A 14,720-nucleotide genomic window follows, 5' to 3' on the forward strand; every position below is an offset into this window, starting at 1 on the left:
TGACGAGATATGGAGGTAAACGACATCAACAAGTCTGAAGATGTATTAGCTGTGTGTATACAGGATACAGGATATTCGTTGTATTACACCACACAACTAAATGCTGACTGCAGGTTCCTTCCGGACCGTGCAACAACAACAAGACATGATACAAGAGAAGAATACCGACATCAAGTAAATGTCTCAGTAGAATAGAGAAGAAGAAAAAACATTTTAGCATCAGTATAAAACAGGAAGGAACAATTTATAGTCCAATATTTACACGTGTTTTGGGGAAAGTGGGAATAAATTGTGCAGTATTTAGCAATCATAAGAGTCTGCTAGCTGTGTGTGTGTGTGTGTGTGTGTGTGTGTGTGTGTGTGTGTGTGTGTGTGTGTGTGTGTGTGTGTGTGTGTGTGTGTGTGTGTGTACACATCACACCATGTCATTTAGAAAGGCAGAAATCTAAAGGCTCTGGACATTATAGTGTGTATAGTCTATATCAAACTGCTTTATTTTCAATGGTACTCTAACCCAATGCTAACTTTTATAACCTTTCCCCACATTTACCCGTAACATATCCACTTCCTTACATTGTAGATAGACAGGGCCCCTCTCCTGCCCAAGCAGCACCATGCAGGACCCCCGGGGGCCACCGGGAGGCCCCTAGCCTCCCGCCACTGTCCAGAAGACTCGTACTGTATGGTGTACATGATCTTCTTCCTGTTGGGCACCGGCTCCCTGCTGCCCTGGAACTTCTTCATTACAGCTAAACACTACTGGACCTACAAGCTGAGCAATAATACTGATGGTCACGGAGAGGAGCCTCGCTCAGACCTTAGTGTGAGTCAGTGAAGTGTGTGTGTCTACTGCATTAAATCACTTTGACAGCTGTAGGAATTGAAGTGCTCTTTCACTTGCAACACAATTATAAATCGCAATCGGGGAGGCAGGTAGCCTAGTGGTTAGAGTGTTGGACTTGTAACCGAAAGGTTGCAAGATCGAATCCCCGAGCTGACAAGGTACAAATCTGTCGTTCTGCCCCTGAACAAGGCGGTAAACCCTCTGTTCCTAAGCTGTCATTGTAAATAAGAATTTGTTCTTAACTGACTTGCCTGGTTAAATAAAGATTACATAGATAATAATCTGTAACAGGTGGGTGTAATTTTAAAGATGATTCTATTGCCAACATGGCTAGCTAAGGTATAAAATATGATACTACAGTGTTAGCCATTCCAAAAGCCACTTGGAACGGCTAACAAACAGATTGGAATTTTGGTGCCTGTAGAAAGGAGTCATGACGGCAGGTGCTCCCCTGCTAATTGTGTTCACAGGGTATAACATCATGTCATCCTTGGTACTGTGGATCAAATGGAGAACCTGAGCTCTGACCTCATCTATAGCATGTTACTGTACAGCCACTGAGCTCTGACCTCATCTATAGCATGTTACTGTACAGCCACTGAGCTCTGATGTCATCTATAGCATGTTACTGTACAGCCACTGAGCTCTGACCTCATCTATAGCATGTTACTGTACAGCCACTGAGCTCTGACCTCATCTATAACATGTTACTGTACAGCCACTGAGCTCTGACCTCATCTATAGCATGTTACTGTACAGCCACTGAGCTCTGATGTCATCTATAGCATGTTACTGTACAGCCACTGTGTTTCAATTTAGACTAAATCTGCCATTTTCAACCCGCATAAGGGATGACGGGCTGTGAGTGGGAAGGACTATGATGAGTGCCCTGACTGTAAGACTCTCTGGATAAGAGTGTCTGCTAAATGACTAAAATGTAAATGTTTTCCTCTGGCCTTGACAGGAGTACTTTGAGAGCTATCTGGCCATAGCCTCCACTGTGCCTTCAGTCCTCTGTCTGGTCCTCAACTACCTACTAGTTAACAGGTAACCTCCTCTGTCTAGTCCTCAAGTACCTACTAGTTAACAGGTAACCTCCTCTGTCTAGTTCTCAACTACTTCCTAGTTGATCAGCAACACCATACCATTAATGCATCCTCATACGTAGGTTTGGTTCTCTCCTAGCAGAACACGGATAGGCGAAGCGAACGTCTTACATAATATTACTGTTGTTTTGTCCCTCGAGCCGCTGTAGCTACAACATAACCAGAAACACTATCTCAAAAATAAATCAAGAAATGTGTCATAAATGTTGACAGTGACGCCATTTTAGGGCCTAGCTTGTGCCCTCTCCTCTTTCTCGTTGAATGACTGCAAACACATTGAAGAATCACGTCCCACCGTTACTGTGGGTTACTGTTGACCAGTCAGCGACGGTGGGGCATAGACTTCGGCTACCGAACTTCCACTTGCCTCCCTGATGCAAGGGAACGCAGTGCTAGAACAGAGTGATGCCAATCCCTCAGTCAGGCAGTCTCTCTCAGTCAGTCTCTCTGTCTCTCTCTCAGGTTGTCCCCAGCGGTGCGTATCTTGTCCTCTCTGCTCATCATCTTGGCTGTGTTCATAGTGACCACGGTCATGGTCAAGGTATGTAATATATATATATATATATATATATCTACTACTGTTCAAAAGCTTGGGGTCACTTAGAAATGTCCTTGTTTTCCATGAAAACATACATGAAATGAGTTGCAAAGTGAATAGGAAATATAGTCAAGACATTGACAAGGTTATAAATAGTGATTTTTAATTGAAATAATAATTGTGTACTTCCAACTTTGCTTTCGTCATGGAATCCTCCATTTGCAGCAATTACAGCCTTGCAGACATTTGGCATTCTAGTTGTCAATTTGTTGAGGTAATCTGAAGAGATTTCACCCCATGCTTCCTGAAGCACCTCCCACAAGTTGGGTTGGCTTGATGGGCACTTCTTACGTACCATACGGTCAAGCTGCTCCCACAACAGCTCAATAGGCTTGAGATCCGGTAACTGTGCTGGCCACTCCATTATAGACAGAATACCAGCTGACTGCTTCTTCCCTAAATAGTTCTTGCATAGTTTGGAGCTGTGCTTTGGGTCATTGTCCTGTTGTAGGAGGAAATTGGCTCCAATTAAGCGCCGTCCACAGGGTATGGCATGGTGTTGCAAAATGGAGTGATAGTCATCCTTCTTCAAGATCCCTTTTACCCTGTACAAATCTCCCACTTTACCATCACCAAAGCACCCCCAGACCATCACATTGCCTCCACCATGATGACAGATGGCGTCAAGCACTCCTCCAGCATCTTTACATTTTTTCTGCATCTCACAAATGTTCTTCTTTGTGATCCGAACACCTCAAACTTAGATTAGTCTGTTAAGGACCTTTTTCCAATCTTCCTCTGTCCAGTGTCTGTTCTTTTGCCCATCTTAATATTTTATTTTTATTGGCCAGTCTGAGATATGGCATTCTCTTTGCAACTCTGCCTAGAAGGCCAGCATCCCAGAGTCACCTCTTCACTGTTGACGTTGAGACTGGTTTTTGTGGGTACTATTTAAGGAAGCTGCCAATTGAGGACTTGTGTGGCATCTGTTTCTCACACTAGACACTCTAATGTAATTGTCCTCTTGCTCAGTTGTGCACCGGGGCCTCCCACTCCTCTTTCTATTCTGGTTAGAGCCAGTTTGTGTGCTGTTTTGTGAAGGGAGTAGTACACAGCGTTGTACGAGATCTTCAGTTTCTTGGCAATTTCTCGCATGGAATAGCCTTCATTTCTCAGAACAAGAATAGACTGATGAGTTTCAGAAGAAAGGTCTTTGTTTCTGGCCATTTTGAGCCTGTAATCGAACCCACAAATGCTGATGCTCCAGACACTCAACTAGTCTAAAGAAGGCCAGTTTTATTGCTTCTTTAATCAGAACTACAGTTTTCAGCTGTGCTAACATAATTACAAAAGGGTTTTCTAATGATCAATTAGCCCTTTAAAATGATAAACTTGGATAAGCTAACACAACGTGCCATTGGAACACAGGAGTGATGGTTGCTGATAATGGGCCTCTGTACGCCTATGTAGATATTCCATTAAAAATCTGCCGTTTCCAGCTACAATAGTCATTTAAAACATTAACAATGTCTACACTGTATTTCTGATCAATTTGATGTTATTTTAATGGACAAAAAATGTGCTTTTCTTTCAAAAACAAGGACATTTCTAAGTGACCCCAAACTTTTGAACGGTACTGTGTATATATGGCTTTACGAAATGACATGGGTAACATGGTTTATTGTGTAAATGTCAAGTCTGTAATGTACAGTTTATTTTGTATACAGCCGTAATGTACAGTACCAGTAAAAAGTTTGGCCACACCTACTCATTCCAGGGTTTTTCTTTATTTTTACTTTTTTCTACATTGTAGAATAATAGTGAAGACATCAACACTATGAAATAACATACATGGGAATCATGTAGTAACCAAAAAAATATATTTTATATTTGAGCAGTCACCCTTTGCATTGGCATTCTCTCAACCAGCTTCATGAGGTAGTCACCTGGAATGCATTTCAATTAACAGGTGTGCCTTGTTAAAAGTTAATTTGTGGAATTTCTTTCCTTCTACAATGTAGAAAATAGTAAAAGTAAAGAACCCTGGAATGAGTAGGTGTGTCTAAACTTGTGACTGGTACTGTATGCGTGTCTAAGACAGTTTTCACCTCAGGACATTAAAGTTGATACTGCTGTACAGGTGGATTCGTCTGGCTGTAGAGAACAGTTCTTCTTTGGGACTTTAGCCAGTGTTGCTATGGTCAGTGGGGCATCCAACCTCTTCTCTGGCTCTGTGTTCGGGATCAGTGGGCATTTCCCCATGAGGATATCACAGGCACTCATTTCAGGTATTACACACACACACACACACACACACACACTTAGTCTCTCATATTGGGAAGATGAATCTGTCTACATACCATACTTAGCCAATATCATATACCCAACAGTCTAATCTACATGATAACAAACCATAGCATACCTGAACTGTTCCCTTTGAGACTCTCTGTATCTGTCCCATCACTGCTTACATTGATGCCTCATAACCTGGGCTTTCATACCAACAACTGAAACACTCATCAGCTGATTTGACTTCCTTCTCCTGCTTAATCCAGGCATCATTTTATAACAGCATAACACAGTCAGTCCTTTTGCTCTCTCCCCCATCCCTCTCTCATCCCTTTCCCCCATCCCTCTCTCCCCATCGCTCACTCCCTCTTTCCCCATCCCTCTCTCCCCCATCCCTCTCTCCCCCATCCCTCTCTCCCCACCCCTCTCTCCCCATCCCTCATCCCTCTCTCCCCCTCCCTCATCCCTCTCTCCCCCCTCCCACATCCCTCTCTCCCCCTCCCTCATCCCTCTCTCCCCATCACTCACTCCCTCTCTCCCCATCCCTCTCTCCCCCATCCCTCTCCCCCATCCCTCTCTCCCCCTCCCTCATCCCGCTCTCTCTCCCCCATCCTTCTCATCCCTCTCTCTCTTCCCCATCCTTCTCTCCCCATCCCTCTCTCCCTCCCCATCCCTCTCCCCCTCCCCATCCCGCTCTCCCCCTCCCCATCCCGCTCTCCCCCTCCCCATCCCGCTCTCTCCCCCATCCCTCTCTCTCCCCATCCCCCATCCCTCTCTCTCCCCATCCCCCTCTCTCTCTCCCCCATCCCGCTCTTCCCCCTCCCCATCCCTCTCTCCCCCATCCCTCTCTCTCTCCCCCATCCCTCTCTCTCTCCCCCATCCCTCTCTCCCAGGCCAGGCTATGGGTGGTACAATCAGTGCAATAGCCTCCATAGTGGACTTGGCAGCTGCTAAAGATGTGACTGACAGCGCTCTAGCTTACTTCCTGACGGCTGATGTCTTCATCCTTCTCTGTATCATCATGTACCTGCTGCTGCCCAAACTGGCTTACTCACGGTAGACACACACACACACACACACACACACACACACACAGCAATCTCACTCTCACCATATCAATCAAATGTATTTATAAAGCCCTTCTTACATCAGCTGATATCTCAAAGTGCTGTACAGAAACCCAGCCTCAAACCCCAAATAGCAAACAATGCAGGTGTAGAAGCACGGTGGCTAGGAAAAACTCCCTAGAAAGGCAGGAACCTAGGAAGAAACCTAGAGAGGAACCAGGCTCTGAGGGGGGGCCAGTCCTCTTCTGGCTGTGCCGGGTGGAGATTATAACAGAACATGGCCAAATGTTCATAGATGACCAGCAGGGTCAATAATAATAACAGTGGTTATAGAGGGTGCAACAGGTCAGCACCTCAGGAGTAAATGTCAGTTGGCTTTTCATAGCCGAGCATTCAGAGTTTGAGACAGCAGTTGTGGTAGAGAGAGAGAGAGAGAGAGTCGAAAACAGCAGGTCCGGGACAAGGTAGCACATCCGGTGAACAGGTCAGGATTCCATAGCCACAGGCAGAACAGTTGAAACTGGAGCAGCAGCGGGTGGACTGGGGACAGCGGGTGGACTGGGGACAGCGGGTGGACTGGGGACAGCGGGTGGACTGGCTACTGAAGGCCAAACGTCATTACAGGGTACACCTAATATAGACTGTACAATGATGTGCATGCACATGTGTCAGAGAGGCTGAGGGAGATGTGGAGAGAGATAATGAGGAACTGTAGTGACTCTGAGTTTTGTCTTGTTGTGGTCAGGTAAACCACAGTTAAATGAAACTAGTCTCCTCTCCCGAAACCAAGGAAAAAGGCTTTATTGATACTGAGAATAAAATAAACGCTTCCCAGTTTCTGTTTGTTAAAACCTTTTGATATGAGCCTTTGTCAAAAAACTTCTCACAGATGGCTCCTTTGACCCAGAAGTAAACCAGGAAGTGTTTTGAACAAAAGCTTGTTGAACATAGTTTATACTATTCAGCATTAACTTCTGTTTGTTCTAATACATTACAAGTGCTAAAGGTCAATGACTTCTTACTAAATGACTTAATTACATAGAGAGACAACATATTATAGACCTTTTAATATTACATTATAAAGGCTTATACATAGTTATAACAAGTAATAAAGCATATACCGACAGGTGTTACCAATGTTATTGCATAGATGATACATGATTTAAATGTTGCATACCGTGATGTCGATTAAGGCAGCACTTCTCTGATTCAGAGGGGTTGAATGCGGAAGACACATTTCAATTGAATGAATTCAGTTGTACAACTGACTTAGGTATCCCCCCTTTTTCCCTTTCCCTACTGAAACCGTTTCCCTTCCTCAGGCACTACATGCTGGCAGCAGAGTATAACAGTGCAGGTTCTCAACCAGAGCCCCGTGATGAGGTGGACGGCCAGGAGGGGGCACCAACGAGCACGGTCTCCTCCGTGTCCATCCCTCCTCTAAAACCCATCCTTCAGAAGACATGGCTCCTGGGTTTCTGTGTCTTCTACGTGTTCTTCATCTCTATAACGGTGTTCCCTGCCGTCTCCTCTGGGATCCAGGTAGAAGAGCTGCTAGTCTAGAACGCAAACTGTATTCTAAAACAATAGTCAACTTGGGGACAATTAAGATATTATCTTGTCTTTTATGTTATATTATGTTGTCTTCTCTTCTCTGTCTGTTAACCAGGACAGCATGTTGTCTTCTCTTCTCTGTCTGTTAACCAGGACAGCATGTTGTCTTCTCTTCTCTGTCTGTTAACCAGGACAGCATGTTGTCTTCTCTTCTCTGTCTGTTAACCAGGACAGCATGTTGTCTTCTCTTCTCTGTCTGTTAACCAGGACAGCATGTTGTCTTCTCTGTCTGTTAACCTGGACAGCATGTTGTCTTCTCTGTCTGTTAACCAGGACAGCATGTTGTCTTCTCTGTCTGTTAGCCAGGACAGCATGCGGTCTTCTCTGTCTGTTAGCCAGGACAGCATGCGGTCTTCTCTGTCTGTTAACCAGGACAGCATGCGGTCTTCTCTGTCTGTTAACCAGGACAGCATGCGGTCTTCTTTGTCTGTTAACCAGGACAGCATGCGGTCTTCTCTGTCTGTTAACCAGGACAGCATGCGGTCTTCTCTGTCTGTTAACCAGGACAGCATGCGGTCTTCTCTGTCTGTTAACCAGGACAGCATGCGGTCTTCTCTGTCTGTTAACCAGGACAGCATGCGGTCTTCTCTGTCTGTTAACCAGGACAGCATGCGGTCTTCTCTGTCTGTTAACCAGGACAGCATGCGGTCTTCTCTGTCTGTTAACCAGGACAGCATGCGGTCTTCTCTGTCTGTTAACCAGGACAGCATGTTGTCTTCTCTGTCTGTTAACCAGGACAGCATGTTGTCTTCTCTTCTTAGTCTGTTAACCAGAAGAGTGGCAGCCCCTGGACAACAACATACTTCACCCCCATCACCAGGTGAGAATCAGACTGATTTGGCTCTTTATCTTGTCAGTAGGTGTCTAAATCAAATAAAATTGTATTTGTCACATGCGCTGAATACAACAAGTGTAGACCTTACCGTAAAATGCTTACTTACAAGCCGTTAACCAACAATGCAGTTTTATGAAAAATAAGAGGTTAAGAAAATATTTACCAAATAAACTAAAGTAAAAAATACATTTAAAAAAAAATAAATAACAATAACAAGGCTATATACAAGGGGTACTGGTACTGAGTCAATGTGCGGGGGTACAGGTTAGTCAAAGTAATTGAGGTAATTTGTACATTTAGGTAGGGGTAAAGTGACTGCATAGATAATAAACAGTGAGTAGCAGCCACATTTAAAAAAAGGGGGGGTAGTCTGGGTGGCCATTTGATTAATTGTTCAGCAGTCTTATGGCTTGGGGGTAGAAGCTGTTTAGAAGCATCTTGGACCTAGACTTGGCGTTCCGGTACCGCTTGCCTTGGGGTAGCAGAGAGAACAGTCTATGACTAGGGTGGCTGGAGTCTTTGAACATTTTTAGGGCCTTCCTCTGACACCGCTTGGGACAGAGATCCTGGATGGCAGGAAGCTTGGCCCCAGTGATGTACTGGGCCGTACACACTACCCTCTGTATTGCCCTGTGGTCAAATGCCGAGCAGTTGCCGTACCAGGCAGTGATGCAACAGGTCAGGATGCTCCTGATGGTGCAGCTGTAGAACTTGTTGAAGATCTGAGGACCCATGCCAAATCTTTTCAGTCTCCTGAGGGGGAATAGGCATTGTCGTGCCTGTTAACCAGGACAGCTGTCTTGTGTGCTTGGACCATGATAGTTTGTTGGTGATGTGTACACCAAGGAACTTGAAGCTCTCGACCTGCTTCACTACAGCCCCGTCGATGAGAATGGGGGTGTCTTGGTCACGTTCATGGAGAGGTTGTTGTCCTTGCACCACACTGCCAGGTCTCTGGCCTCCTCCCTATAGGCTGTCTCATCGTTGTTGGCGATCAGGCCTACCACTGTGTCTTTGGAAAATGAACGATGGTGTTAGAGTCATGCTTGATCACGCAGTCGTGGGTGAACAGGGAGTACACGAGGGGACTAAGCACGCACCCCTGAGGGGCCCCGGTGTTGAGGATCACGTGGCGGATGTGTTGCTACCTACCCTTACGACCTGGGGGCGGCACGTCAGGAAGTCCACGATCCAGTTGCAGAGGGAGGTGTTTAGTCCCAGGGTCCTTAGCTTAGTAATGAGCTTTGAGGGCACTATGGTGTTGAATGCTGAGCTGTAGTCAATGAATAGCATTCTCACATAGGTGTTCCTTTTGTCCAGGTGGGAAAAGGCAGTGTGGAGTGCAATAGAGGATTGCATCATCTATGGATCTGTTGGGGCGGTATGCACATTGGAGTGGGTCTAGGGTTTCTGGGATGATGGTGGTGTTGATGTGAGCCATGACCAGCCTTTCAAAGCACTTCATGGCTACAGACATGCATGTTACCGGTCTGTAGTCATTTAGGCAGGTTGCCTCGGCATTCTTGGGCACAGGGACTATGGTGGTCTACTTGAAACATGTTGGTATTACAGACTCAGACAGGGAGAGGTTGAAAACACTTGCCAGTTGGTCAGCGCATGCTTTGAGTACACGTCCTGGTAATCCGTCTGGCCCTGTGGCCTTGTGAATGTTGACCTGTTTAAAGGTCTTACTCACATATGGAGAGCGTGATCACACAGTTGTCATGCATGCTTCAGTGTTGCTTGCCTTGAAGCGCACATAAAGTAATTTAACTCGTCTCGTAGGCTCGTATCACTGGGAAGCTCATGACTGGGCTTCCCTTTGTAGTCTGTAATATTCTGCAAGCCTTGCCACATCTGACGAGCATCAGAGACGGTGTAGTAGGATTCAATCTTAGTCCTGTATTGACGCTTTGCCTGTTTGATGGTTCGTCTGAGGGCATAGCGGGATTTCTTATAAGCGTCCAGGTTAGTGTCCCGTTCCTTGAAGTGGCAGCTCTACCCTTTAAGTCAGTGTGGATGTTGTCTGTAATCCATGGCTTCTGGTTGGGATATGTACGTACGGTCACTGTGGGGATGAGGTCATTGATGCACTTATTGATGAAGCCGGTGACTGATGTGGTATACTCCTCAATGCCATTGGATGAATCCGGAACATATTCCAGTCTGTGCTGTAAAACAGTCCTGTAGTGTAACATCCACGTCATCTGAATATGGACCATGGGGATAATGAAGTCATTATCTTCTCTCCAGCTTCTTCCTCTACAACGTGGCTGACTTCTGTGGTCGTCAGGCCACGGCCTGGCTGCAGGTTCCAGGCCCCACCAGTAGAGTCCTCCCTGCCCTGGTCCTCTCCCGGACAGTCCTGGTGCCTCTCCTCATGTTCTGCAACTACCAGGTATAGAAAAGGAGAGAACGTCCTCAACTCTTATCCTCTAGTGGAAATAAGGTAAAGGGTGCTTGGAGGAGCCAACAGTGGATTAGCCAGTCTGTCTGTGCTATCATGCCAACTCCTTGTCACTTGGCTAGACAATGACCAGGCAGTCGATCACATCAAAGATTTTTTTTTTATTAAAAGACCAGCACTCAGTTGAATATAAGCTTTGTTAAAAAAAATAAAAGTTTAAAATAAAAAAACATTTTTTATTCTTATTGCAACACGTCTTAGTAGTCTTTTTAGTAACACCTATGTAGTACATGTGTATAATGCTTTATAACGTCCTTTATAATGCCTTATAATACACTTATGTGTTATGACATTGACTATTAGCTTTTTTTCTCCCCCCCCTGTAACTACCCAAGAGGGCCAGCGCTTTGGCTGAGTCCCAAATGGCACCCTATTCCCTATATATAGTGCACTACTTTTGACCATGGTCTATAGGGCACTAGTGCACTACTTTTTGACCAGGGCCTATAGGGCACTAGTGCACTACTTTTGACCAGGACCCATAGGGACTAGTGCACTACTTTTGACCAGGACCCAACCTTCGCTTTCATTTAGTTTGTCTTATAGCAACTTGTCTTTAATAATCATTTTCTTTGTGTAACCTCTAGCCCAGAGACCACCTTCACACGGTCCTCTTCAGCCACGACCTCTTCCCTGTCTTCTTCATCTGTCTCCTGGGCATCACCAACGGATACCTGGGCACCTTGCCCATGATCTACGGACCCAAGGTGGTGCCACGGGACCTGGCGGAGCCCACAGGCGTGGTGATGAGCTTCTTCCTGACTTTGGGACTGGCTGTGGGATCGGCCTTATCTGTGTTGATAGTACACTTCATCTGAAGAGGAGGAGGAGACAGGAGGAGAAGGAGACAGGAGGACAAAGATGGCATATCCAGGCTCACTTCTCCAACAAGCTTGGTCTCAATGCAGAATCTGACATTTGTCCATAAACGTCAAATTGCAAAGGTTAAGTTTAGGCATTAACTCTGAATGGTTAAGGTTTGGGATTAGGGTTAAAACAAAAAGTACTTGGATTGAACTCATGACCCTCGGTGCCGAAGCTCACGGCATACGCCCATCCGGCATCCCAGTCCACAACGGCCTACTTGATGGTTGTTCCACAACGCCCTACACTCACCGTTGTTCCTACTGGCCCGTTTTGAAGTCATCTCCCGACGTCCTGCTTACCTTGGACGGACGTCGAATTTCACAGTGGATCTTGAGTGACCTGGCTGGACTTCTCTGTTCTCATTGTTCTCATAGTCCACTGTATCTGAGGAGGAGTAAGACCCAGATTCAATCAGATAAAGCGACAGCCATGTAAATGTATGGATTGTTTTTATGATTTGACCAAAGGCATTACAGAGTTGGTTCAGTTCTCTCCATGTAATATAACAAGTCATCTATATTTCCTGTTTTTGATAGTTTAATAATAAATGGTTAAGTCCTTTTGTCGGTTCTTCTCCCTTCCACCCATCACATTGGTTATCATCGCAGAGGTTTAATAAGAAGTGGACAATACGTTCAAGATGTCCGACCATTGTTTAAGATAATCTACTCACGTTCACCTATGCTCTGGGGCCCTAAGCGACCACTTACGTCGCTTATGGTTGGAGCCGGCCCTGCATAACACCACATAGTGTTTATGTACATGCATCATGTTCTTGATGTTGCCAACCCTTTAAAGCCAGCTAATATGTAGGATGACTCGTTATAGAGAACAGAAATAGAAGGCCTGCTGCATGAAAACAGCTAGAAGGCTGGCTGCTACTGCATGAAAACAGCTAGAAGGCTGGCTGGCTGCTACTGCATGAAAACAGCTAGAAGTCTGGCTGGCTGCTACTGCATGAAAACAGCTAGAAGGCTGGCTGGCTGCTACTGCATGAAAACAGCTAGAAGTCTGGCTGGCTGCTACTGCATGAAAACAGCTAGAAGTCTGGCTGGCTGCTACTGCATGAAAACAGCTAGAAGTCTGGCTGGCTGCTACTGCATGAAAACAGCTAGAAGTCTGGCTGGCTGCTACTGCATGAAAACAGCTAGAAGGATGGCTGCTACTGCATGAAAACAGCTAGAAGGCTGGCTGGCTGCTACTGCATGAAAACAGCTAGAAGTCTGGCTGGCTGCTGCTGCATGAAAACAGCTAGAAGTCTGGCTGGCTGCTGCTGCATGAAAACAGCTAGAAGGCTGGCTGGCTGCTACTGCATGAAAACAGCTAGAAGGCTGGCTGCTACTGCATGAAAACAGCTAGAAGGCTGGCTGCTACTGCATGAAAACAGCTAGAAGGCTGGCTGCTACTGCATGAAAACAGATTTCTACACACCCCATTTAGCCGTACCCTAGGGTTGGCTGTATTTCTACACACCCCATTTAGCCTTACCCTAGGGTTAGCTGTATTTCTACACATCCCATTTAGCCTTACCCTAGGGTTAGCTGTATTTCTACACACCCCATTTAGCCTTACCCTAGGGTTAGCTGTATTTCTACACACCCCATTTAGCCATACCCTAGGGTTGGCTGTATTTCTACACACCCCATTTAGCCATACCCTAGGGTTAGCTGTATTTCTACACATCCCATTTAGCCTTACCCTAGGGTTAGCTGTATTTCTACACACCCCATTTAGTCATACCCTAGGGTTAGCCCCCACACCCCCAAACTATTTCCAGCTATGCACACAAATAGGCTACATACCATTGTGATCGTACATTTGGCAAATTCTTAGTCTGGATTATTCTCTTGGGTCAAAGTGAACTGTTATCTTGGGACCTGGGCTACTTGTATCAATTGGTATAGATTAACTTCATGATGATGAGTTTCTACATGCTTGCCCTCCAGTGGTCACTACCACTCTCCAGACTGGTATTGGAAACCCTAGGTGGACAGGCCGACAGAAAGACGTACTGGCAGACTGGGCAACAGAATCTAATGCACATGTTGTAGTTAATCGTGTAATTAATTACCTTGACATACTTTTCAGATAGTGGCTAGACCGAAGCCACAGAGTCGACTTTATTTATTTACTCCTTAGGTAAAGCTGTACAGTGCAATATGAATGTCAATACACACAATAGGGTGACTGGGGAGGTGATTTCACACGGTCACAGTCCCGCGATAAGAGCTACAACGCTAAAATTTGCGTAAACTCTTCACAGTTGCGTTCTGTGGGAGTCACCGAGTAGACCGATACCCCATTTCATTGCTTCACATTCCAACCTTGTTTAACATTATCTAGTATAAATATGGCATGATTACACCAATTGTAACCTTCTGCATCACTGTCAAAGAGGTACTGTTATTTTGAAGGCAAACTGCACTTTCCACTATTGTGCTTAATCCTTATTGTGGCTAGTTTCACACATAACCCGGTCCGGTCGAGCCTCACTAGTCAGATGAAGCCAGCCGGCTGCTTATAACGTTAGCTTTGGGCAACAGGGTTAAGTAGCTGGCTAGCTATTTATTTAAATGAACTGGAGTTAAATTTCAATAATGAACAACAAGTGGCTAACTAGCTAATACTCACAAGGATTCCTAAATCATTGTTAAGAATAATGAAAATGACTGCAGTTTGTACTGGTCATAGTTTTCAGGCTGGTTGTATTGGTGCTAGCTAGCTACCCCAGAAGTTGCGGTGGAACAATCATGCCTTATTACCAACGTGGTATATTATAAACACATCGTTCGTGGCCAGTATGTGCTTGTTTGCAGACTTTTTTTGTACAGCTTTGACACTGCTATTGATAGAGGTGGCGCATATATTGCAAGTGCAAATTCAGCACACAACATTCTATAATAGAATGTTATTTGACGTGTCAAATTAAAAGCTTATTGGACGTGTTTTTTTACACACAGACCCACACGGTTTCCATACGCATGTGCCTATTAAAGACAATTGATGCTTGTTCTGAAAATGTGCTTGAATGATACGTATGGAGGGTGTGACGCAATCGCGGAGCCTCCATGGGTCAAATCAAGCTCTAACGCA

The 14,720-nt window shown here is 45.3% G+C and overlaps 1 protein-coding gene across 2 annotated transcripts; it reads left to right on the top strand.

The window, feature by feature from the left end:
* Nucleotides 1-580: 580 nt before the first annotated feature.
* Nucleotides 581-12,188, top strand: slc29a3 (solute carrier family 29 member 3; the record flags this gene model as incomplete). 2 transcript variants are annotated; one of them, XM_029702665.1, is given in 9 exon segments in its annotated part: nucleotides 581-823; nucleotides 1,809-1,891; nucleotides 2,413-2,491; nucleotides 4,629-4,776; nucleotides 5,671-5,833; nucleotides 7,167-7,386; nucleotides 8,220-8,278; nucleotides 10,547-10,691; nucleotides 11,348-12,188. In XM_029702665.1, coding segments are annotated over 9 exon segments (1,371 nt in total), but the record flags the coding sequence as incomplete, so codon positions are not given.
* Between the last annotated feature and the right edge of the window lie 2,532 nt (nucleotides 12,189-14,720).

The sequence above is a fragment of the Salmo trutta genome, chromosome 2 (genome assembly GCF_901001165.1).
Source record: "Salmo trutta chromosome 2, fSalTru1.1, whole genome shotgun sequence".
Taxonomy (NCBI): Eukaryota; Metazoa; Chordata; class Actinopteri; order Salmoniformes; family Salmonidae; genus Salmo; species Salmo trutta.